The 26,296-nt window shown below is 42.6% G+C and overlaps 1 protein-coding gene across 1 annotated transcript in view; it reads left to right on the top strand.

Annotated features, from left to right (window-relative positions):
* The window catches only part of PBA1 (N-terminal nucleophile aminohydrolases (Ntn hydrolases) superfamily protein), a 30,293-nt gene extending 11,508 nt beyond the window's left edge, over nt 1-18,785 (top strand). Inside the window, exons 3-10 of the mRNA XM_086787417.1 lie at nt 14,664-14,740; nt 15,665-15,720; nt 16,145-16,217; nt 16,515-16,626; nt 16,702-16,775; nt 18,009-18,083; nt 18,175-18,308; nt 18,422-18,785. Coding sequence (XP_086643543.1) covers nt 14,664-14,740; nt 15,665-15,720; nt 16,145-16,217; nt 16,515-16,626; nt 16,702-16,775; nt 18,009-18,083; nt 18,175-18,300 — 593 coding nt within the window. The 3' untranslated portion in view covers nt 18,301-18,308; nt 18,422-18,785. The remainder of the gene's footprint in view (nt 1-14,663; nt 14,741-15,664; nt 15,721-16,144; nt 16,218-16,514; nt 16,627-16,701; nt 16,776-18,008; nt 18,084-18,174; nt 18,309-18,421) is intronic.
* Nucleotides 18,786-26,296: the final 7,511 nt, after the last annotated feature.

Below are 26,296 nucleotides of genomic sequence, written 5' to 3'. Positions count from 1 at the left end.
GCTTTGAAAACCATAACACCATTTGAGGCTTGGTATAGCCGAAAGCCAACAGTGGATTATATGCGTACATTTGGGTGTTTGGCATATGCACATGTGCCAGAACAACTCCGAACAAAGCTAGATGACAAAGCAATTAAATGCATTTTTGTGGGCTACAGCAATGAAAGCAAAGGATACCGTCTTTATAATCCAACTACACGAAGGATTTTTGTCAGTAGAGATGTGGTATTTGCTGAAAATTCAGAACAACCCATGTACAGCTTGTATAAAAGCAATGATACAGGCATACAGGACATGTTTAATGGACTTTTACCCATCGCAATTAGGGGGGATTCAGATCAGCCAGCCCCTACACAAGAAAATCCACATGTAGAACATGTGGAACAGCCAGCCATTCAGCCCCCTGCTATGGAAGAAGTGGAAGATCTTGTCAGGGAAGAGCAAACAGCCATAGACACAGCCAAGTCAGTGCCAAGATGGTTGCTGAAAACTTTGCAAGAAAGCAAACTTGCAGCTCCACTCACAGGTAGAACAAGGGCTAGTTCCAGCCATGCTTTGAATGTACATCGTGGGGAGTCTGCATTCGAAATGGGTGGTCTCTTTGATTCAGAAGAGCCTTCTTCTTATGAAAAAGCACATGAGAATGAGCATTGGTTGCAAGCTATGCAAGCTGAAATTTCTTCTATAATGAAGAACAATACATGGGATCTTGTGGAATTGCCTAAAGGCAAGCATGTAATTGGAACAAAGTGGGTGTACAAAGTCAAAAAAAAATCTGATGGTACTATTGACAGGTACAAAGCAAGACTTGTGGCTAAAGGCTACTCCCAGAAAAAGAGAATAGATTATGAAGAGACTTTTGCTCTTACTTCGAGAATGACCACAATAAGATCAGTGATTGCATTGGCTGCCCATAAAGGATGGAAAGTGCATCAATTGGACATCAAAACTGCATTCTTAAATGGGGATTTACAGGAGGAAATATATGTAAATCAGCCCATTGGTTTTGTAGTTCTTGGTGAGGAACATAAAGTGTGCAGGTTGCACAAAGCATTGTATGGGTTAAAGCAAGCTCCAAGAGCTTGGTATGATAAGATACATGCTCATCTAACCAGCCAAGGTTATGAGAATAGTCCAGCTGAAAGCACATTGTATGTGAAGAAAACCGATGCCAATATTCTCATAGTCATCTTGTATGTAGATGACATGCTCATTACAGGTACAAGCAAAGCACAAATTTCAGATTTCAAAGCTGATTTGAAAGCTGAATTTGATATGTCAGATTTGGGGCCTTTATGTTGGGGTAAAGGCATTATGCCCACCCTTATAGTGTGTACAAGCCCATAAGTTATAGTACATAGTACACTTAGTACTTTTAATGTACTAAGTGCACTATGTGTACTAGTGCAATATACATGTGTGATAGGGGAGTCACACTCATCTTGATGAGTTGACTTATCCCCACAACTCTCTCTCTCTCTCTCTCTCTCTCTCCCTTGTTCTCTCTGTGTGTGTCTCCCACACATGAACTCTAACCCTAATTATGTCTCCCATTCAACTAGTATCAGAGCCAGCCTGCAGCTCTCTGCATGTGCAGTTTACTTCCAACATGATGGTGGAGCCAGGCGCCTACAGCAGTGTGTGTGATCGCTGAGATAGCAGGTCGACTAGGGGTTGACGGGCAGAGCTACGCGTAGCAAACCACAAGGCAGTATTCGCAGGCAGGCTGGGCGAGCATGTGGCAAAAGGCAGCTGAGCAGGTTGCCCAGCCAACCAGGCGCAGCCAAGCGCCTACAACAGCTAGGCGGATAGGCGAAGGCAGCAAGCAGGCGTGAGCAAAGCAAAGCGCTACACGGTGGGCTACTAGGCGAAGTCGACGGCTGGAAGGGGGGCAAGTTCGCGTCAACAGTAGCGCTGGCCCTTCGCTCCTCAGCACCTCCGTCGTGTGTAGTGCTATCCACTAGGCAGGCGGGCGTCAATACAACAGGCGAACACGCCTACGTGCGAACCCGTAGTGCGAAAGGGAGGCAGGCGAGCGTGGAACTTTTCGTGCATCCATTCGTGGCGACGTGTAGCGCTGGCCCTTCGCTCCTCAGCACCTCCTGTGGTGTGGCTGTTGGGATACGAGCCCAGAGGGAGCTCTCTACTCCTTATGATCCTCCACAAAACGGGACAACAGAGAGGATGAACAGGACCATACAGGAGAAGGTCCGTTCTATGTTGTCACATGCTGCGTTACCTCATGGTTTTTGGGCTGAAGCTGTTATGACAGCCGTTCATCTTATAAACAGGTCACCTAACACGAGGCTTGGTGGGAAAGTGCCAGAGGAAGTATGGACAGGGAAGCCTCCGTCATACAAGCACTTGAGAGTGTTTGGTTGCGTTGCGTACGTGCACATACGTAGGGAAATGCGCACCAAACTTGATCCTAAGTCTCACAAATGCATATTCCTAGGATATGGTGACAAAGGTGAAATGGGGTATAGACTTTGGGATCCCGTGAATAGAAAGATTGTACGCAGCAATGATGTCATTTTTGATGAAACATGCATGTATAAGGAGCCTGCAAGGCAACAGGAGCCTGGCAGAGTCATCTTTGATGATGATGGACATCATGGACAACAACCAAGGGCTGTAAATCAGCCATTACAGCAGCAAAACCAGCCCTTAAATGGTGCTGAAAATGGTCCAAATGGACAGCCAGAGATGGCAGAAGATATCCCTATGGATATACCACAGTTAGAGGAGATACCGGGCATGATTTTTCAGCCTTATGGCATGGAACAGGAGCCACCAATGGGTGATATGCAGGCTGGACAGCAACCTGCAAATGATGGTCATTGGGTACGGAGGTCCACTAGACCCTCCAGAGCCCCTGACAGGTTTGTTCCAGGGGTTGACTACTTGATGCTCACTGACTGTGGGGAGCCCTCTTGTTATAAGGAGGCTTTACAGAGGGCAGACAAGGCTCTTTGGGAGCGTGCCATGAAGTCAGAGATGGATTCTCTGCACAAAAATGGAACATGGAAGTTGGTGCATTTGCCTGCAGGCAAGAAGGTTTTGCCATGCAAATGGGTTTATAGGCTCAAAGTTGCACCAGATGCAAAGCCAAGATACAAAGCCAGGTTAGTGGCTAAGGGCTTCAAGCAGGAATATGGTGTGGACTTTGAGGAGATCTTCTCTCCAGTGGTCAAAATGACCACACTTAGAGCTGTATTAGCTTTGGTTGCTCATGATGATCTGGACTTGATTCAGATGGATGTAAAGACTGCTTTTCTTCATGGTGATCTCCATGAGGAGATATATATGCAACAGCCAGAGGGTTATGCAGTAAGTGGAAAGGAGAAGCTTGTATGCAAGCTGAAAAAGAGTCTTTATGGGCTAAAACAGGCACCAAGAGAATGGTATCATAAATTTGATACATTCATGAAATCACAAAAATTCAGGAGAAGTGACATAGATCACTGCTTATACACCAAGAAAGCTTTGGATGGCAGTCTATTGATCCTCATCTTGTATGTTGATGATATGTTGATTGCCGGGAAATCTTGTAAAGAGATGGATGCCTTGAAGCAGAGGCTGCATCAAACCTTTGATATGAAAGATTTAGGTGATGCAAATCACATTTTGGGTATGCGGATACTTCGGGACAGAAATCAGCATGTGTTGTATTTGTCTCAGAAGGAATACATTGGCAAAGTTTTGCAGAGGTTCAATATGGACGGGGGGAAGAAGACTAGTACTCCTTTGCCTCCATATGTGAAACTCAGTGCTATGGACAGCCCACAGTCAGATAGTGGCAGGGTTGATATGGCCAAGATTCCGTATGCTTCAGCTTGTGGCAGTCTCATGTATGCCATGGTTGCTACTAGGCCGGACATTGCATTTGCATTGGGAGTGGTTTCTATATACATGGCCAACCCTGGCAAGAAGCATTGGGAAGCAGTGAAAGGTGTCATGAGATACCTGAAGGGCACACAGGATATGTGCATTTGCTTTGGCAAACAGGATGCATTAGTGCATGGTTACACGGATTCGGATTATGCTGGTCATCCAGATAACCGGAAGTCTACTACCGGTTATGTGTTTACATTCACAGGAGGTGCTGTGTCATGGATATCCAGGATGCAGAAGTGCACAGCCTTATCTACTACAGAGGCCGAGTATATTGTAGCCACAGAGGCTTGCAAGGAGGCATTATGGCTATCTCGGTTAGTGGTTGATTTGGGTTATACAGGGGATATTCCATTGTTGCATTGTGACAGTCAGAGTGCCATCTAGTTGGCAAAGAACCCTGTCTTTCATGCAAAGACGAAGCATGTGGATGTGAAGTATCACTTCATCAGAGAGGTGATAGAGAACAAGCAAATTCAGCTTGTTAAGATTCATACGGATGACAACCCGGCTGATTTGTTGACAAAGAGTTTGCCTCCGGAGCGGTTTGCTCATTGCAGACACTTGATGGGCATTGGATGAGGCCAGTTTCAGCCTTGATATGGCCTTGTATATTATCATGTACATGCTGATTTTTTCTTTTCCTTCATTTAAGGGCACTTTGCCTTTAAGTGGGAGGTTGTTGGGGTAAAGGCATTATGCCCACCCTTATAGTGTGTACAAGCCCATAAGTTATAGTACAAAGTACACTTAGTACTTTTAATGTACTAAGTGCACTATGTGTACTAGTGCAATATACATGTGTGATAGGGGAGTCACACACTCATCTTGATGAGTTGACTTATCCCCACAACTCTCTCTCTCTCTCTCTCTCCCTTGTTCTCTCTGTGTATGTCTCCCACACATGAACTCTAACCCTAATTATGTCTCCCATTCACTTTACACTACTATCTCGGCATACAGTTTATGCATACAGATGATGGCATTGTCATGCAGCAAACTAAGTACATAAAAAGTTTGCTAAAAAGGTTTCACATGGATGAATGTAAGCCCATTTCTACTCCGGTAGAACCAGGTGTACGGCTTACTATGCATGATATTGGAGAACCTTTTGAGGCCGGCATTTACAGCCAGGCAGTGGGATGTCTCATTTACTTGTGTAACACGAGGCCAGACATATCTTTTGGGGTGTCTTTGTTGAGCAAATTCATGCACAGCCCAGACACAAAGCATTGGCAAGCAGTCAAACGCATTTTTCGTTATCTTAAGGGTATCCTGGATCTTTTCTATCCCGGGGGGGCAGCTTGCAGCTTTATGCATACAGTGATTCAGATTGGGCTGGTGATTATGATACTAGGCAATCCACCAGTGGGAATTGTTTTTTTCTTGGCAGTTCATGCATGTCTTGGTTGAGTAAAAAGCAACCCACTGTTGCTACATCTACTTGTGAGGCTGAGTATAGGGCAGTCTGTACAGCTAGAGTAGATTGTGTATGGTTGAGGAGACTATTGGCTGATCTTCGTGAGTGTCAGCAAACACCCACCACCATTCTCACTCATAGCCAGAGTGCTATGGCCGTGGCACGAAATCCAGTATTTCATGCACGTACCAAGCACATAGAGATTCATTATCACTATGTTAGAGAGAGGCTACATGCAGGGGAGATCAGTTTATCTTATTGCCCTACATAGGATAATGTTGCAGATCTATTCACAAAGGCTTTACCTCGAGAAAAGTTTGAAGCTTTCCGCAAAGCTTTGGGCTTACTCTCATACAGAGAGTGATCTGCTACCTTGTACAGGTTCACACTTCCACTACAGGGGGGATTTGTAGGCATATGCTCACTTATGGTAGTGCTATGTGTGAACAAGGCTTAACCAAGGGCACTTTGATGTGGCACACATGCAAGGGTTGACTTGCATTTTGTGGATACCACACTTTTGGCTCTCTCTCTCTCTCTCTCTCTCTCTCTCTCTCTCTCTCTCTCTCATTTCTGTGTGTGAGCTTCTCTACCCTGCACTTAACGATAATGTGCAGGTTTGTGTGTGTGAGTGTGTGAGTCCAACACCCAACAAGGCTGTTCAGTCATCGAGTCTTGGTCAATCAATGAGCTCCCGTCCTGGATCTTCTGCCAAAATGGACCAAAATAACTATCAGTCCTGCAAAGCCCTCTCAATGACTGAAATAAGTCAGTAGAAATCTCGATGAACGACAAAGTATTCACCTCTCTAATTCGACTAAGCGCATCTGCAACACTATTCATGGACCCTTTCCGATAACGGATCTCAAAATCAAAATCTTGCATTAACTCAGCCCAACGAGCTTTCCTTCCTCTCAAATCATCTGCATCACACACATACTTGATTGACTGATGATCAGTCAATACCACAAACTTGGAGCCAAATAAATAATGTCTCCAAACCTTGAGAGCATGAATCACAGCATAAAGCTCCTTCTCAAGGGTTGGCCAACGAGATTGAGTGTCGTCTAGCTTTTTACTTTCAAAAGCAACCGGTCTACCATCTTGAAATAGAGCAGCCCCGATGGCATAGTCACTGGCATCAGTTTCTAGAACATAAGACCGACTAGGATCTGGTAATGCTAAGATAGGTGCTTCCTTGACTTTATCTTTCAAAAGTCTGAAGGCCATATCCAAATTGTTATTCCAAGTGATAGGCTGATTTGACTTACGTCCACGACCTTTCAATAAGTCGGTCATCGGTAGTGTGAGCTGAGGTTTTGTCTTAAAATAGATAAGACAATCGTGAGGTGTCTAACATGATCCTCAAGAGTACGACTATATATCAAAATATCATCTAGGAACACCACCACAAATTTTCCCAAATGTTGATGAAAAAGACTGTTCATCATTGTGATATGCAGCGGAAGTCTTTGTATTGGAAGATCCTGTCACACAAATGCTCACACCGTCTTCTGTATCCTGAGTTTCGTGAGTTTAGCAATCCATTTCAATACTTCAAACTTTAAAGAGATGAGAGAGAGATATATGAGAATTGTACACCAGATTGGGTCCCGAATTACCCACTGAAGGGCCCCCTATCTCGATAACAAGATAGTATTTGCTTTATTTCTTTAGAGAGAATGACTGTGGACTGTAGATAAGCCAAACGCAAGATCTCAGAGGATCGGAGATTGGCTGAACTGTACATGGCTGTAGAAACACCTCGATGAACTGATCTCAAGCCAATGCACTCTTCCCAAGGGCATGAGGAAGGGCTGCACACCTGAGGTTGAGAAAAGGAGATGGTGGACTGTTCTAAGCTATGTTAGAATGCTGTAAATGCTTATTAATGCTGTGTTACCTTCACCAGATGACTGTTGCATGTATGGATGATGCACAGAATGCTGGATACTGATGTAAACAATTCAGGGCTGAGAACTGCTGTGGACTGAAACACAGACCTGTAGGGATGATGCTGGACCGAAACGCAGGCTGTACTGCTGCTGCTGGACAGAAACGCAGGTGTGCTGCTGCTGGACAGAAATGCAGGTGACTGTACGGCTGCTGATCTGGAAACGCAGAGGTGTACGGCTGGACAGATGCTGAAAACGCTGGCTGAATTCTAGCGTTGAACCGAGGCTGGACTGTATGTTGAATCAGGGCTGATGTGATGCTGGATGCAGGCGCCTAGGGCTGTAGGGACTGCTGAACTGCAGGTGTTGGATGAACAAGGCTGGCTAAAGCAACCTCAAGCACTCGAAGGGCTGGATGAGACTAGTCTAGTGCTGAAGGCAAAGGAACTCCTAGGGCTGAGGAGGAAAGCTCTTAGCACACTGAAGACTGAATGAGAAACTAAGCCCTATGCAGGCCTATTTATACTAACTAGAGGTTGGTCAAGTTGGCTGGTCATTTAATAAAGTTTATATTTATAAATGACAATAAATGCTAAATAAATACTATAAAATATAAAAAAAATACCAGATAAATCCTAGTAAATTTCCTAAGGCTTCTGGGATGTTCTAAATGATGCACAGGCATATGAATGCATATTATGCAGGATGCAGACTGCTTTCTGATGCAAACCCTAAGGCTTCTACTGACTCTACATGCATGAATGATTCTCTCCAAGTGGGTTAAGGGACTTGACTGACTGACTGACCCGCTAAGGCTGTGGAATGACCTACGTAGCTCGTGCCTGACTTATCCTGGACTGAGGATGTACAACGGGGTCACGGCGTACGACAAATATCATCCTACTAGGTTCTAATACTTGACAATTGCTGCACTTCTGATGATGAGCCATCTTGTCACCATGCACTGAGTGCAGAGTGCATGTGACATTCCCTCCTGATTAGCTTGGCGGTAGGTTCATGGCTTCCAAGTAGTCCGCCAATAAGTGGGGATACTCCTGGAAGAACTCCTCGTCGAGCCATATGGCTTCGTGGGTGTCTCGATCTCGGAATTTCGTATAGAACTGACGAATACGTCGACCGAAACCATGCTTCCATCGATGAAGAAGGATCTGCTCAGGCTCAATCACTTCTGCCTCGTCTACCACGTCTGGCTGCTGTTCATCTGAAACATCAAACACTTCTGGACCAACATATGGTTTTAGCCAAGAAACATGGAAAACATCATGCATTGTCCAACTGGCAGGCAACTTTAACTTCATGGAGACATCACTTAACTTCTTAACTATTGGAAAAGGGCCAAAACTATGGAATGAAAGCTTGGGACAACGTTTGCCCACTTGTTTCAATCTCTGCTTCATGATATGCAAATAGACCCAATCCCCTTCCTTGAAGTGGACATCTCGTCTAGACTTATTTGCTTGTCTGCTATATGCTTCCTGAGCTTTGGTCAAGCGGTCCTTGATTGACTCAATGATTTCGGAAAATGCTTCCGTGGTTTTATTAGCCTCTAAAGATGGAGACACCATTCTCGTCAAAAGAGAAGAAAAACGGCGACCAAAGACTGCTTCATATGGAGTCCGTCCGACACTGGATGAATGAGTGTCGTTCAAGATAGCTTGGACCAATGGAAGATAGTGCTTCCATTTGGACTGCTGGTCATGACAGTATGACTTGAGGACATCAAAGGCCAATTGGTTATAAATTTTTGTCTGGCCATCTGTCTGGGGATGGAATGCACTAGACAACTGCAACTTAGTTCCAAAGTTTTCAAATAATGCCCTCCAGAAATGTGAGGTAAACTTGGAATCTCTATCTGATGTTATGGTGCTAGGCAAACCACACATTGGATACCAATGCTTGAGAAACAGACGGGCTACGTCCTCGGCTGTGGCCGTATGCTTGCATGGGATGAGCATGCAAAATTTACTAAAGTGAGCCACAATGGTAAAACACTGAGTGTTACGGGATCCAGTGGATGCTAGTAGAGGCCCTACAAAGTCCATAGATATGTCGATGAAAGGTCTGTCGGGGATAGGCAAAGGTTGAAGTAAACCTGCCTTCTTTGTATGGGGAACCTTGACTTTTTGACAAATCTTACAGGCTTGTACATGTGCATAGACATCACGCCTCATCTTTGGCCAATAAAAGGACCGTTCTAATTTCTCGAGGGTACTGTTGATACCCCTATGTCCTCCAACTAAGGAGTCATGGGCATCGTGGAGAAGAGCGGAACGCTTTTCCTGAGTAACATAGAGACGGTTCTTGTAGAAGAACCAACCGTTCTATACTGAATAGTGGCCAGGCTCAGAAGTGAGGGCTAAACTATACTGAGTACCAAACTCAGGGGAGTCAACATATTGGTCTTTCATACTATCCAAGTCCTTCCCCGTGATTTCGAGAATGGTAGCTTCGTGGACTGCCTGGATACTGGACTTTCGACTGAGAGCATCTGCTACTGGGTTATGCTTACCAGGGATGTATTCAATCATACCTCCAAACTGTTGGGAGATTTGACTCCACCTGGCCTGTCGATCACTCCATTGGGCACTTGGCATAGTCTGAAGCCACTTAAGTGCTTGGTGGTCTGTTTTCACTGTGAAAGCCTGTCCATAAAGAAAAGGCTTCCAATGTTTGAGCGCTGTGATCACACCCAAAAGCTCTTTGTCATATACCGAATAATTCTTTTCGGCGACATCCAACTTTCTGCTATAATATGCCACGGGTCTATTGTCGTGCTGGAGGACTGCACCTATGGCTACATTGCTGGCATCGGTGATGACCTCGAAAGGTTCGTCCCATGATGCTAACTTTAATACAGGTGTCGCCGTTGTATCTTGAAACAATTTTAGGCAACTCTTATTCATGATACCCACGATGCCTAGCGGTCATAGTGGTATGAACTCGACTTTGGAGAAGTTATAGAGGCGGTTTTATTGGCCAAGAATGAGGCGAGACGTGTTCATATGTTCAGCATTGTTTGATTTGTCAGAAGGTGAAAGATCCCCACGCAAAGAAGGTAGGAGGATTGTTACAATCATTGCCAATTTCCAAAGGATCTTTCCAGGATATATCTATGGATTTTGTGACGAATCTTCCTCCAGTCTAGGTAAGTGTGATACGTAGTGTTTAACAATTGTTGATCATTTTATCAAGCTTGTTATGCTTATTTCTTGCAAGGCTAATGTTACTGCCGAGGATGTTACCAGATTGTTCGTCCGGCATTTGTATCCCATAGGTGGCATACCAAGGACCGTTGTATCAGATCGTGATGCTAAGTTTACTAGTCATTTTTGGAGGGCATTATGTCCCGTATGTGGAGCAGTGCAAGTCCGTACTATGAGTCACCCTTTGGAATGATGATGTGGTGTTCGGAGCATTGATAGGCTTCCAGCCAGATGCAAAGGCACTAAGGTAGCACATAGATGCATGCAAAAGCATGAAATGCAGGGCCATAGACTATGTCAATGTTGCCCTACTCTTGGGGTACTCTAGGGCAGCCTATGGGCCATTGTTTGGGCCCAGAAAGGCCCTAGACATTGTCGGCCAGCCCATGGAAGAGCATAGGCCACAATTGGCCAGCCCATTGGTGTTCCCAAGCGTGATTAAGAACAAGATGTTAGATGAACATGATTAAAGACAGAGGAGAGAAGAGAGAGAGAGAGAGAGTTGGTGTCAGGGTTTTATTTGTATTATGGTACAAAAAGGTGACATAAATGCCTGCACATCTTCTAGGCCCTTGGTCTATCCAATAGGGTGACCTTTGGCCTTCTACATGCTTCTACTGACTTTTATGCTTCTTCAAAAGGTTATGATCCAATGCAAATGATGACTTCCACGTATATATGGCAAGAAGGTGCAGGTTGGTCCACTGTGTTGTTGTCGGCCTGCTGTGGACAGAGAATATTGTAAAAAATGCTAATATAAATGTTGCGCAGAATCCCTTAGTTGTCCAAATTGTTGGCCGACTGGCTGATGACTAGTCGATTGCTTGCCTGGGTGCCCTATTGGTTACTGATTGTTGTATGGAAGCTTCTTATGGCTGTCGACTAGATGCCTATGCCGTCCAAGGTCCTTTATGATGTTGTCCTAAACATGGATTATGTTGAATATGCTAAGGTTTATGCCATGGCACTAGTGTGCTCGTGACATCCCCACCTGCTAAACTTAATGACGGGGTGGACACTTTGTCATCCTTTCTTTCTCCCTGAACTTTTGACTTTGACCTTCTACTTTGACTTTGACACTTTGCTTGAACACCTTCCACTTTTGATCTCCACTTCCAAGTCTTGTTGAAGAAGTGAGCATCTGTTCCACTGCTTGCTATCCTTTTTCCTTAACACAACGGCGGGTCACCTATCGGAACTGATCATACCTGTTTTGCTAGGCCTTTGGAATTGATTTGAGAGCTAATGATGTATTGGTTTTGTGTACATACTCCCAGAGAATGCTTTCCTTCAGCTTCGCCCATAGTTGCATTCCGTACTTGTATGCATCCATCTGCACTTTCAATACATACCGTACTGGTACCATGCTCTCCATACCCGTACTTAAAAAAAGGTTTAAAGTGATTAGTGACTAATAACTACTAGTGAATGCATGGTATGTAGGTTGATGTTTAGGAGCTCGAGCGTCACAAACAGCACCATGCCGAGGAGAGTGACATTATACGACGTACGCGATGAGCAAGAGGAGATATACAGATAGCTTCACATAGAGAGCTCCAAGGCATTGATAGACGAGTCACTCGAGCTCTCATGACCACTGCTCTCACTTCTTCAGCTCAGCAGAGTCATCCTTATACCTCTATAGGCACCATGGCGTATACTCGTGGTGCACATTCGAGAGGGAGAGCCACTAGAGCGGCCGGTTGAGGCGACTAGAGCACCAAATGTAGACTCTTGTAGAGGAGAGACATGGACCCTCTACCATTGTTGAGGAGATATCGGGTACTCATGTACCAAGTGATGTGGTGGAGCCTAACACATGGAGACTACTCATCATCCTCATCTTCAAGCTTGGATGATGATAAGTGAGTGGTAACTCATGAGACTTGATTTTTTAGCCAATGGCCTTGTGGTGACTAGTGGCTCTTACTAGTTAGTAGTTAGCATATTAGTATTTATTTCAGTGTTGACCATTGACTAGTCACATATTCAGTGTTGACCATTGACTAGTCACATATTCAGCTCGTAGTGGCTAGCCTTCTACTTTCATGATTTATGATCAAACATGTATGATGTCATATTATATTGTGCCGGCCATATGGCTATTGGTGTTTGTACTAGGATTTTAAATTCAATAGGACTTAATGTTGTATGCTCGTAGCTCATTTGACATTTCTAGAGCATAGATGTTTGAATTTCATTTTTTTGGCCTTTTTTTTTTTTGCGTAATTTTGTATACTAGTGTTACTAAATTATGAATGATTTATAATATATATATTTTTAGTATATATACAATATTTTAAAAAAGTGAACGTACTTAAAGTACTTATCTCGATGCGTACTCACATACTTGTACGCATACCATTCCGTACCGCACAGTACCTAAAGTGTCATGTGCACAGAGTGTATCTACCGTGTGCAGCATGCACACAAGACTAGCTTCGAGGCCTGGGGAAGCTTAGAGCTAGGCAGGTTGATTGGCGAGCTAGGCTAGGGATAGACCGATGGGCGGGCATCCAAGTGTGGACACCTGGTGACCGGCCAAGAGCCTATAAAAGGGTGGCCAAGGTTAGTCAGTTGGTCATAGACTCTCGCGAGTCTTTGTGAGAGCTCTACGGTCAGGAGCCTGGATCTAGTGCAGACGTGCACCTATTTCATGTAGTTGAGGCCGACAACAGTCTCGAGGCTCCCAAGGGTAGCTCCGTGGCAGTATGGGATGTCACGGAGTAGAGATTGGTTGGTGCGTCTTGCTAGTTAGCTCAGCTCGTGGCTCGGTGGGGACAACCAAGACTTGAGGGCTTTGCCCATGGCTGTCATGGTTGGGTGGTGAGTCAGGCCTGCATCCCCTTCATGTTGTTTGGCTTTGTTTTGCAGGTTTCGAGTCGTGTTTCATGATTGCTCTACGAGGAGATCCGTGGGGATTTGACATAAAGTACGCAACCACTATGGCTTCGCCTGTCGTCGTAGACCAGTCCATATGCTACCCGAGCATCTGTTACACTGTTGTCCCCATGCATGCTATGCTTTTCCCTTAACACAATGGCGGGTCACCTATCGAAATTGATCATGCTTGTTTTGCGAGGCCCTTGGAACTGATTTGAGAGCTAATGATGTACTGGTTCTATGAACATACCCCGAGAGAATGCTTTCCTTTGGCTTTGCTTGTCGCCGCTGACCACTCCATATGCTACCCTAGCTGCATTTTTTTGATGGATCTGTGCACCTCCTTGGGACTATGCTTAGTGGCTAAAGCTTGAGCCTGAATGCTCTGATACCAATGTTGCATGCAGGGAAAAGCTTTATTGCTTAATCGACAGCCCTAAGCTTGATTAAGAATAAGATGGTGAATGAACATGATTAAGACGGAGGAGAGAAGAGAGAGAGTTGGTGTCAAGGTTTTATTTGTATTATGGTACAAAAAGGTGACATAAATGTTTGCACATCTAGGCCCTTGGTCTATCCAATAGGGTGACCTGTGGCTTTCTACGTGCTTCTACTGACTTCTATGCTTCTTCAAAATGTTACAATCCAATGCACATGATGACTTCTACGTATATATGACAAGAAGGTGCAGGTTTGTATACTATAATGATGTTGGCCTGTTGTGGACAGAATATTGCCAAAAATGCTATTATAAATGCTGTGCTGAATCCCTTAGTTGTCCAAACTGTTGGCTGACTGGCTGGTGAGCCTGGGTGCCCTGTTGGCTGGTGACTGCTGTATGGAAGCTTCTTATGGCTGCTGATTCGGTGCCTATGCCCTCTAAGGTCCTTTATGATACTGTCCTAAACAGGGATTATGCTGAATATGCTAAGGTTTATGCCATGGCACGGGTGTGCACGTCACAATAGGAAGGCCAGGCCTCAATCGGCCAGGTTATCTTTCTTTATTACCATTTTGTACCCAGGATGATGTACCTCATGAGTATGATGTAACCTTTTGGTCTCATAGGTCATTTTAGCCTTTTGAAGACGTTAATACAACTTTCTTTCTCTCTCGCACTCTTATCACTGTGACATTGTGCTATTGTCAAGAACCAAGGTGCTGAATATTCATTATCAAAGTATAATCTTGTCTGTAAGCGTCTGCATGTCGTTGGGATCTGTTTTAGTTTTCCTTTTTTGCCGTCTTTAGATTGTCTTTGGAGGTTTCCGTTTTCATAAGGGAGAGTGAACATCAAGGTCTTTTGCCTATTGTTTTGCCACACTGATAAATTGAATCATGTGGCAGGTGCATATGTTGCGAACCGGGCATCTGACAAGATCACATGTCTTACGGATAATGTGTATCTCTGCCGGTCTGGATCGGTAAGTTTTTTTGCAAACCACATATGGTAAGTGATGTTGTAATGGCTAACTGGGAAGGGGGAACTTTTTACATTTTTGATTTCCAAATGGTGGCTTGCTCTCCATACAACTTTCCATATGTTGTATGCATATGGCTTACCGCATACTTGCTAGAAGAGCAAGTTTTCTGTTATGAGCATTATCACGGGTGTCTTTGGGTTTGGTTACACAAAGTACTGGTAACATTCCAGGGCTACTTTTTGGAGGATACAAGATTGTTTGACCAGCGTTGAGACCAGGGTTTGACCTTGTGCTTTTTGACCTGATTTGAGCAGTTTTTGCACTTATGAAGAGTTCTGTTGCTCTTTGAAAATCATCCCCCCCCCCCCCCCCCCCCCCCCCCCCCCCCCCCCCAAAAAAAAATAAATAAAAAAAAAATAAAAATAAAAGACGTGGTTTTTCCGAATATTGAATATTGAGGAGATCATGTTTGATCCAAGTAAGGGTATGTCCAGCTTTGTTTTGTTGTCCTCCCAAGCTATTTAATTGCTTTTGCTCCATCAGCCTTGTCAGTCTGGGGTTTGCGTAATCATCTTTGCTCCCCAAGTTCATGGAGTTTTTAAAGCTTTCTGGTGTGCTCCATGGTAGGATCATTACTTGTGCTTTTTGAAGTTGCCTTTTCGATCACCACAAATTGGCACTTCATAAAATGCCCATGATGTAGCTGCGTGGGTCTTTGGACCCCATCCAGAATTGCATGGGCCCTGGAATGAGTCCTGCAACCTATGTTACAGTTTTTTTTTTTTTGAAAGAAGAAGGGTGAGGTGGTCACTGGGAGGCTGGTCTGTTGGTTGGAGCCTGCAGTAGCTAATTTGGTACTGAACTGTTTCATTTGACAGGGAGTCTGGAGTAGCTAATTTGGTACTGAACTGTTTCATGTGACAGGCAGCTGATTCACAGACCATCTCAGACTACGTTCGATATTTCTTAAATCAACATACGTAAGTGTCTCGTTACAAAGCAGCTTGTGTGTTGGTGCATGTACAGTTTCTACCAGCTTGCTGTGTAACTCCTATGATGTGACTTCATAGCATGTAGTCTATGTTATGCATGGAGTTGATGATTTGAAGCTTTGTGAAGATCACACTTGGTTTTTGTAAAATTATGTGTACCTTCCTTTGTTATATTTGCTTACTATGGTTAGGTATCTTTATCCATGAACATGCACCTCTCCTCCTGGGTGTTGATGTGCGTGTGGGGATGTCATACTATGTAGTCCATGCTATGCATGATGGAGTTGATGTTTTGAAGCTTTGTGAGTAGACTCTCATGGAGTTAAGATCACACTTTGTTTTTTGTTACGTTTGGGAAATAGCTTGGACTTTTCATCGGTGTATATATACACATCTTTATTTTATTCTGCAGGATCCAGTTGGGAAGACCTGCCAATGTGAAGACGGCTGCAACCCTTGTGCGTGAATTGTCATATCAGAACAAGGTATGTGTTATTCTCACTCACTGCTAAGGGTCTTTACAGACAAAAGGGCCCTGCCTCCATCAGATGGGTTGGGTTTGGGGGCTGGGGTTGGACAAGGGGAGATCCCCGCCCAGGAGGGATGGGTGGGTGAGATTTTTCCATTTCAGTGGCAGGGTTTCTTTCTTTTAAACCCCCATGAATACATGATTTCTAGCCATGGAAATAACACGAGGTGGCATGCACATCAGCTTTGTCGAGGTGACATGCCACATCTGTTTTGTTGTGCTGACTTAGATGAGTCTTTTATGTGCGTGGCAGTCTTTTTTGGAAGCGGGACTTATTGTGGGTGGCTGGGACAAATATGAAGGCGGAAGCATTTATGCCATACCACTCGGTGGCACGATTCTCTCTCTTCCGTTTGCCACGGGAGGTAATTTTACTGGTCTAATGGTGATCTAGAAAGTTTTAGAATTACCATGGATTTACACTTGTTTTATGTGTGTAGGATCCGGTTCTAGCTATCTATATGGGTTCTTGGATCAGGCGTGGAAAGAGGGCATGAGTAAGGAGGAAGCTGAGGCAAGCTCTCTTGTTGTCTTTAAACAGATGATCTTATGTTAGTCTTTTCAATTGTGGTTGTTTTGGCATATGGGATAATAACATAGTCAAGAGCTTTTTTGTGGGAGACATCTTCGGCGGGCTGAAACAACCGATGTGATCAATGAAGCTACAACTTATGAGTACTGTAGTGGGAGATCATAGGGCATTCCCTATAACCTAAACAAAGCATATGATAAAATTGAATAAATCGGTGGAAACTAAGAGGTATGCCGAGAAGACACTGGCAAATAATGAAGGCACGATATGTCAAGGCCTGATAGGGTTGTAGAGCCGTCTCAAGTCCTTATCTGGTGATGCACATGAGGGGGATTCAAACTCATAGATGGCCAGAAGATTAAAAATAGTCCTCTGCTCTGAGGAGTGTCTCTGGTTGTAGCATTGCATGGAGGGTGGTCTCTTCTGCTGAGCTTCGGGTCTTTTATTGGTTGTCGTTCGAGGGCGTCTCTTGTGTTTGGACATCAGGATGGAAACTCCTTGTGGCTGCAAACATTCTCTCTGTACCATAATCTGGTACACTCTCCCGCAATCTCTCTATCCGTACTGTAGTCTGATATACTTGTCCCCCCTCCTTAGTCATTTGTTTCTCAGGCTCAGCACTGTCTAGTGCTTTGGAGAAAAGTTGTAAGGAGTGTCTGACAGGGGCTCTGTTATTCTTGCTTCCTTTGTCCCTTCATGAGTTGGCCTGTGTGTTTGTATCTCATGCAAAACAAGTACCACCTCTGGTCCTCATATGACTTGACAAAGAGGATCAAATTCCTCTTTGAATAGGCAGTGGAAGCTCCTTAGCCCATGTGGCATATGAATCTTAAGGTAACATGGCATCTGAATAAACCCATCTATCATAACTAATAGACCATGATCTCAGTATGAGCTCATTCTTGATGGGAGTGTCTCTAGCTGTATCATGTTTTATGGATGTAAATATGTCAAATGTCATCTTTGGTGACTGAGCTCTAGCCTTGATAATGCACGGGGTTGTTTGAGATATTGATATGGTGGCAAAGCTTCTGTAGAGAGACCGTGTGCTGTCATCCATGTCGTTGCTTTGGTGTATCAGAGAGAAGCATTTATTCAATTAATTAGATTACATATTAATTAAGGAATATGTTATCAAAACAACTAATTATTGGCCTGCCTTTGTAAAAGGAAGGTTAAGTGGTAGGTATTGGCTAAAAAGCTAATTTTGTGCAGGCTTTGGTTGTTAAAGCGGTCTCGTTGGCCATTGCACGTGATGGTGGCAGTGGTGGCGTAGTAAGGACAGTTGTGGTATGTGCCTGCAAGAAGCTATATGGTTGAGTCACCTGATCTTTTCTAGCAATTTACCAACATCTTTCCTCAATTGGGGTCTGGGATGCAGATAAACGAACATGGTGTGACAAGAAACTTCTATGCCGGTAATAAATTACCTCTCTGGTATGAAGAGATCCCTGCTCAAAACAGTCTGTTGGAAGCAACAGCTGAAGTGGAACCAATGAAAACCTAGCTACGAAGGTTAACACGGCACCTCTAATCCGCCTCATGCTTTTGCTTATTGTATATTATTGCGATCGAGGGATAATTATGCCAGTTGCCATTTTCCAATCTCACTTGTTTTTCTGAATCAGGTGTCTGCTGTGAACCATCCGGTTTGTGAGCCGTCGACACTGACTACAGTGGTTTAGCCAGATACATGGGTTAAAAATTCAGGATTTTTTTCTGGAAAGAAAAGTAAAAAAAAATCAGGGTTTAAACGGGTAAATTTCCTCGTAAACAGATAATGAATAGAAGACTGCTGTCTTAATTTGAAACAAAGATTGGAGTTTGTGGTGGCAAAAAGGTCCTGTGCTCATGTGAGTATGCAAAGGCCTTTGAATGTATGTGCTTGTTTTGTTGGCTTAAATCATTAGAAGAGTTACTAAAAGGGATCCTTGGCCTTTTGACTTATCTTAATTAAGGTGATTCTTGGGCCGATAGGCCTTTCATAGCGCTTATAGTTGGCCTCAATTGAATGATCACAAGTGTGCACCATAGATGTGTAAGCATGTGCATGTGAGTGCGAATGTGGGCCTGCGTGTGCATGATGATATGGAGTCTTGCCATATTATGGATGCTGTATCCTGTATTACCCGACTCTCTGACATGCAGATTGTGGCACATAGTTTCGCGTGATATGGTTTCTGAGTGTGTTGTCCTGCGTATGTCTCGCTTATAAAGTTGGGGTCTGCTGTTTGATTCAATCTCATCTTTTTCTGCTGTCTTTCTAGGTCTCTGTCTAAGCTCAATCATGGCTATGGTTGGGAGATGTCTGATATCTGGTGGGCCCTGAACTTCTAGAAGAGTGATTTGCTACTTCCTTTTAATCTCGATATGCTAGTGCTTATAATGTCGTATCGTGCCATGTGTTTAATAATTCCATAATTTACTAGGGTGCTTTGGGAGGTAGAAAGGTGGATAAGGGATAATGTCTACATTTACTTCAGAGAGTTGAAAAGTCCTAGAAAATCTCAGCAACTATAGTTATGGCTAGTTATGCAATTGTATGCAGGGTTGGCTTGAAATATTTTTAAGCCCTATGTTTTAGGGAGCGTGTATGTGAGCTTAAAAAATTAGTCAAGAGTTTCTGCCTAAATGTATTTACTTAAAACCTAGCAATGGTGGCTTGATTGGCATCAACATAGAACAAATGCACTTTTGCTTGGGGTGTAAGAGGATACGACGTGTGGTATACAAGAGAACACTCACAAGACGTAGGATCTTTCCTAGCATAAAACTTTAAAACATGCATTGCACAATTACAGAGATAGAGAAGGAATATTGTATTATTGAAATGATGCAGAATATGTCAAAGCCCACACCCGTGTGCTCTTGCGAAGGGTATCAATGCTCCACCCATATTTTTGTATTGTCCAGGCACCCCGCCTAACTCGTGCTTGTATGGCCTTCCATTATGAGGAGTAGCCATGGTTGGGTAGCTCGGGTTCTCGACATTCTTGTATTCAAATGGGAAGATGGCGTAGGATGCCAGATGGTTTAGAGATGGCTTAGACTCAGCACATTGCCAAATAGGCTACATGCTACACTGGACCGTTCTCTCATAACTATATGCACATGGAGTGGGTAGACTTTACACTTAGATACCTTGTCCTTAACATTGCATGGCCCAAACAAGACCTAAGATGAGCTCGGATTTCATCTTTATGGACCGAGTCACCGTGGTGGTGGCACCAACTATGATCCTAGATCTACACGTTTGTCATAGTTACCCCATGTATAAGAATACACTCTGAACCCCTTCTCCATACATAAGTTATCACTATGAGTTTACTCCCCAGCTTCTATTGGCATAGAGCCTCCATCTTAGCAATTATTGATCAGCCATCAAAGCTCCCTTCATAGGAGCACATTGGTGTGGAGCTTTGTCATCTATTGTATCACTTCAGTAATATAGTATTTCTTTTGTGTTATTGTGCAATTTGCGTTTTAAAGTTTTGTGCTTTGAAAGAACCTACTTCTTGTGAATATTCTCTTGTATACGCAGCATGTTGTACCCTCTTACAAGGTATTAGAGCTCTGGCTCAATTTTAAACTTCTTTGTTAATTGTTGTGTAGCAGTCCCTTAGAGAACACCACACCACTATATTCAGTGCTCATGGAAAGCATAAGGACACCAATTATTCTCTTTGAAAATTCAAACTTAAGGTTATTTTTTCCTCCTGTGAGGTTTGGGACACCGTTGGTGTTGTTCACACCACATCAACAAGGAATGCAGTCTTAGTGATGACCTTGTCTAAAAGCTTGGAGACGAAGGGATTTAGATGCTCCATAGGTATAGAAGCATGGGCTTTGTTGTAGAGCCAATACGAGACCACAATTCCCTCAAGGATTCCGAATCTTGAAAATCATCTTCAACAAGAGAAGTTGAATGAAGGGAAAATGGTGGAGGTGTTTTCCTCAGTAGAATCAAAGATTTTCGTGAAGAGACAATCGGCATGAGGGTGGTCTCGCCAAATCTCGCTTGTCTCATTGTCCAAGGGTATTGTTGCCTAAGTATGATAGTTTTGTTACATCTTTGAATGTTGGTGTCAAGCCTACTCCTATCATATTTGAGGAGTTCATCTCGGGATGAGGAGATGAGGATGCAGAGTCTTAATGGTGTCAACTAGGCTTTCTCTGCTAACACAAAGAAGAAAGGTAATGATTCTAACTCTTCAAATCTGAAGAAAAAGGTTCAATGCTTTTATTGTAACAAGAAAGAGCACATAGCCAAAGAATGCAGGAAAAAGTAATCATAGCCAAGAATGGCACTCTAGGAACTAAGCAATAATCTAATCATAATGCTAAAATAGAGTTGTTTGTTGCCATTGAAGAAGTGTGCATGAGACAACTAATGTTGTAACACATGATGATTCTTAGATCATCGACAGTGGAGCTTCTAAGCATATGTGTTTTTCCAAACCCAATCATTATTTTATTTCTCAACCAATTGTAAGGATTAGTATTCCTTTCTAAAGGCATGTGGGAGATAACATCATGATGGTAGTGAGAAATGATGTGAAGTGTTCAATAAAAAGTTCAGGTACAATTTTACTTATGTTTAAAGAAGGTTGTGCAAAAGGTATTTTAAATAGTATTTGAGTTAAGAGAAACCTCCTTTGTGGCTTGACAATCATGCAGGGTGAAATGCGGGTTCACTTAAACAAGCATAGCACAAGCATTTTTGATGGAGATGATAGATAAGGTCATTGCAAAGGGCATTCGAAGGAACAACTTGATACCTAAATCCTTTTAAGTTGAGGCAATTAACACATATGTGTGTATTCTTAATAAATAAAAGTGCAACAAAGGTTGCCAAAGAGAGGAGTGCAACAAAGGCCGTCAAAGGTATGGCTCTAGTATGGGTCTACTCAAGTAAGAAACCTTCAACTACATACTTGAAGGTATTCGGATGTGAATGTTAGTACATGTTCTAGATGCTGTGAGGACCAAATTGGATGTCAAAAGCCAGAAATGCATTACAACATGGAGTCGAAGGGATATCGACTCTAAGGCTGTCAAGCAAAGAAGATCATAGAGAGATGTGATGTGGTAATCCATGAACAACCACTCCGAGTGGAGGAGGAGCTTCCTTCTTCTTTATCATGCAACAAGAAAATTACCAAAGCAACACAACCTCCACATGTAGCACGGGCTCCCTCGCATTCTAATGGAGGGTAGTCGGTTCCATTTTCTATGGACATGGATTTTGAAGATGAAGAACAAGAGCACGATCTGCCACAAAGAGGTAAGCCATTCCTTGAGTGGTACATACAAATTTTAGATGGATAAAAACCTCCAGCCATCGAGGATGCGCCTCAAAATGTTCGTAGATCCAGAAGGTTAGAGGAGCGAAACAGGGTTATGAAGAATCTTGTGAATTTTGCTCTTATGACAAGGTTCAGGGGTAGTATGATATTTCATCTCTGCAATCAAGCACTAGTCCAATTTAAGTAAGCATACATCCAGAAGGTCATCATCAGTTATGGTGGTAGAATCGCCATTAGGAATTTGTGACGTGATCTGCTAAAACATGTTGCGATTTGTTATTACAGGACCATGGTACATGGAGATTAGATTATTTTCATAAAATTAAATAATAAAAGAAATTAACCAAAAACATCATAGCATAAATCAAAAACATGAAAGATCAAAGAACATAAAAATCAAAGAACACAAGACTGGGTGCAATCTCCTCCTCGACGTGTGGCTCCACTCCCACACGCGGTATTTAAATCATATTAATAAATTTAGCCTTTGGAGCCATTAATAGCATAGCTTTTCCAAAATTGGGCTTTTTACAAAATTGAACCTTAGTACAATGCTTTTTAAAGCATCTCATAAAAAATAAACCTTGCCCAATATATGTACAATGGACCAAACCATACAAAATTAAATATTTAGCACACATGTGCTTAGCTAGATAATCTCGTCCGATGTCCACCTTAGTTGTCTGGAACTCATGATCTATACTCACCATAGCCCGCAATGCTAGATCACAATTACTTTGGAATCACTCACAAAAATAATTATAACAAATAGAAATCATTCATTACCATGCTTCACACATGAATAAGGCATCACATAATTATTTGGATTCACTCTCATGATATTTTTTTTTGAAAAAATCCCACTCCCGTGATGGTCCTCCCGGTACCATGACGGGAGAGATTTTTCAGAATATTTTATCATGGGAGTGAATCCACATAATTATGTGTGAATATAATAATGAGATCTGTCCACATGCCACGGCTCAATCCACCATCCATGTGTAACACCTAAATCGGTACCCTCACACTGTGCAACACCTAAGTCGGTACCCTTGCACACCTCATCACCTAAACTCATAAACATAAACCATGTCAGTAAAAATGAATTGACATTGCATCAATCAATCCTAATGCATTCATGAGAAATAGGCATCATCATAAAAATATAAATCAAATACCAAAATGTCACCAAATACACGTGGGAGTCCACCCACACATGGAAATCCATCTATTACTGACTAGTAAAAATACTCGGGCGTCCCTGTCAAATAATAAATAAACATGACTATCATCCATTAAATAACATGGATCATAACACGATCCCTTTCTTACCTTTCTTACATTGACCATAAAGTTAAATTCCAGAAGTAAAAAAAGGAGCCATTGTGTAGTTCTTTTCATGGTGCAAGGCTTGTTGACAAGATACATCATCTGCTTGTGGTCCACGAAGAACATAAACTTGTTAGCTAATAATATTCAGACTTTTTCACAACAAAAACCATGGCCAACCTCTTTTAATTGTTGTTTTATAGTTCATTTCTGCATGATTAAGTTGCACGCTAGCAAAACAAATAAGGTAATCCAGCTTGTATTCCCTTGGTCACCAGCACACATCTTAATGAAAAAATTTGAAGCGTCAATGGGCACATGAAAGATTAGGTTCTAGTGGGAGGTCTTAGAATGGGTGCACTTGCCAAGGAACTCTTCAATTTATCATCCCCCCTGTCATTCTTCAGTCTATTCAAAGACTATCAATAGTCTATACACAATAATCTAGTAATTTTCACATAAAATATGATAAATCATTAAAAGTACTCGACCTGTCCCATAAAATGTTATACTCCCTTTTGTAATTTATGGGTAGGGATAGTTCCAAAATTATTTTAACTTAGCTCCCATTCGTGGTGGATATCCCATTTTTGGAAGAACTCCATCCTTTACTCAAAATTGACATTTCAATGGGTTTAAGGATATTCGATAAGTCAATACCTTAGAAACACATTTTTAAGAAGGCAAGTTGATCTTTTTATTTGAAATGAGCACATAAGTCATCTATGAATACTTTCAACCATTTTTGTAGATAATCCTTGAATGTTGTACACATTAGCCACCATTGAAATATTTTTGGAGTATTTGTTACTCCAAAGGGCATAACCCTATAAAGGTAAATGTGCCTCCAATAGTCATAAATACAATCTTATGTTGATCTTCAGAAGCAATACACACTTGATTGTAACCTAAGAAAGCATCCATGAAGCTGTAAGCTTCATCTCTTTGATGACTCTTTCCAACATGTGTTTTGTGTAAGGTAAGGGGTAGTGGTCCTTGCATATGGATATTGAAATTCTGTAAGTCCATACACACCCTTAGCTTACCATTCTTCTTGGACATGATGATAATTGGGTGATACCCACTTAGTATACTTAACTTCATAGATGAATCTGCCAATTTTCTTCTTTACAATGGTGAATATTTAGGATTCATTTGGTAGGGTCTTTGGTCTTGAACTTTGATGAGATAGGAATCTCATGGTACAAACATGACATTTAGTAGGGTCTTTGGTCCTGAACTTTTGATGATACACATGATTATACACATGCTCCAGTCACAAAGTAGCCACATATATTGCTGTGCTTTTAGCTGTAAAACCTTGGGATAATCCATCCCCCAAACCTAAGAGGATAGATACAAACCCTAGTATAATCTCCTAAACCTTGGGATAATCCCCCAAACTTGAGAGCATAGACATGAAACACTGGGATAAGTCCTCAAACCCGAGAGCATACCTATGAAAATGCTGGGATTATCTCCCAAACCTCAGAGTAGGGAGCAAAGTTTGCAAGAAATACATGACAATTATTATTATGCAAATTCTACTTAAAATTTTCAAGCCAACAATTATGAAAGTTATGTAACAATAAAATAAATGATTTGTGATTAGTTAGGGTTTCTCTTCATCGATTATGTCTTGAATCAAATCCATACATGCTAATGAGCCTATGTCAAGATCCATGGTGCTAATATCAACAAAAAGGTCCATTCCACTATTGGTATCACCTTCCTCCACATACGAGCATCTTCTGATGTCGTCTTTTGATGCGTTTACTTCATCATCTTGGATGTGGGAACCATCTAATTGATTGGTAGCATTTCATGTTCTCTTGCTTCTTCCGCATCCACAACTCTTCCGCATCCACAACTCTCGTCCATGAGCTCCTCAACCTCCTTATTTCGAAATATCATTCTTGATCGGGGAGCAATTTGTATGACATACCACATTACTAGTATCTTCTAATGTCATCTTTTAGTATATTTGCTTTATCATCTTGGATGTTAGGAACCATCTACTTGATTGTTATATTTGGTGGTATCTCATGTTCTTCTACATCTGCATCTGTTATGGGCTACCACACCTCTAAGAAGGAACTCAATGTTAGGAACCATCTACTTGATTGTTATAATTGGTGGTATCTCATGTTCTTCTACATCTGCATCTGTTATGGGCTACCACACCTCTAAGAAGGAACTCAATGCATTCACCTTTGGAGCAATAGAACACAACTATCGTAGGGCACTTACCAATGCTTCGAGCTCATGTCCCTTGAGGTCTCCAAGCTCACTTGAGAAGCTGCAATTCTCTAAGCTCCACCTCCACGCTGTCATCGTAGAGTCGCTCACACCACCACACACAAGGCAATCACTCTCTCTCACTCCTCCACACAAGCATATAAGCATACAAGTATAGAGAAGGTACTCTCTCTCTCAAGACAAAAGTAAGAACTCTCATAGCACAAAGGGGGATTGTGTCCATTTATTATATGAGAAAATGCCTTATATACAATTGGCCCTTATTCACACTTGGGCGCCTAAAACTTACTTAACTAAGGCCTTGGGTGGCCAATATCTCATAATGTACAACTTTTATAGTGCCTTTGCATGACACTTATTAATGTCCTCAAATGGAGGAGCATATTTGCTAATCCAAAATGGGATTAACATTCCCCCATACACCTGTTTGTTGGTTTTGTCCCTCGAACCTGTCATCGAGGTCTAAAGACCTGGTCGCCAAACTCGTGAGGATAGAAGTTCCGGCGTGATTGAAGCTTTTTGAGGGTTCTTCTGAATGTAGCGTGTGATCTCCAGAGCCCGGTGTCAACCATATCTTTGAATGTTACATGCATGTATGCAGGTAGACAC

The sequence above is a fragment of the Cibotium barometz genome, chromosome 51 (genome assembly GCF_041138505.1).
Source record: "Cibotium barometz isolate CiBa-2024 chromosome 51, ASM4113850v1, whole genome shotgun sequence".
Taxonomy (NCBI): Eukaryota; Viridiplantae; Streptophyta; class Polypodiopsida; order Cyatheales; family Cibotiaceae; genus Cibotium; species Cibotium barometz.
Note: the sequence above shows the minus strand (reverse complement) of the source record. Positions and strands in the feature narration are given on the sequence as shown.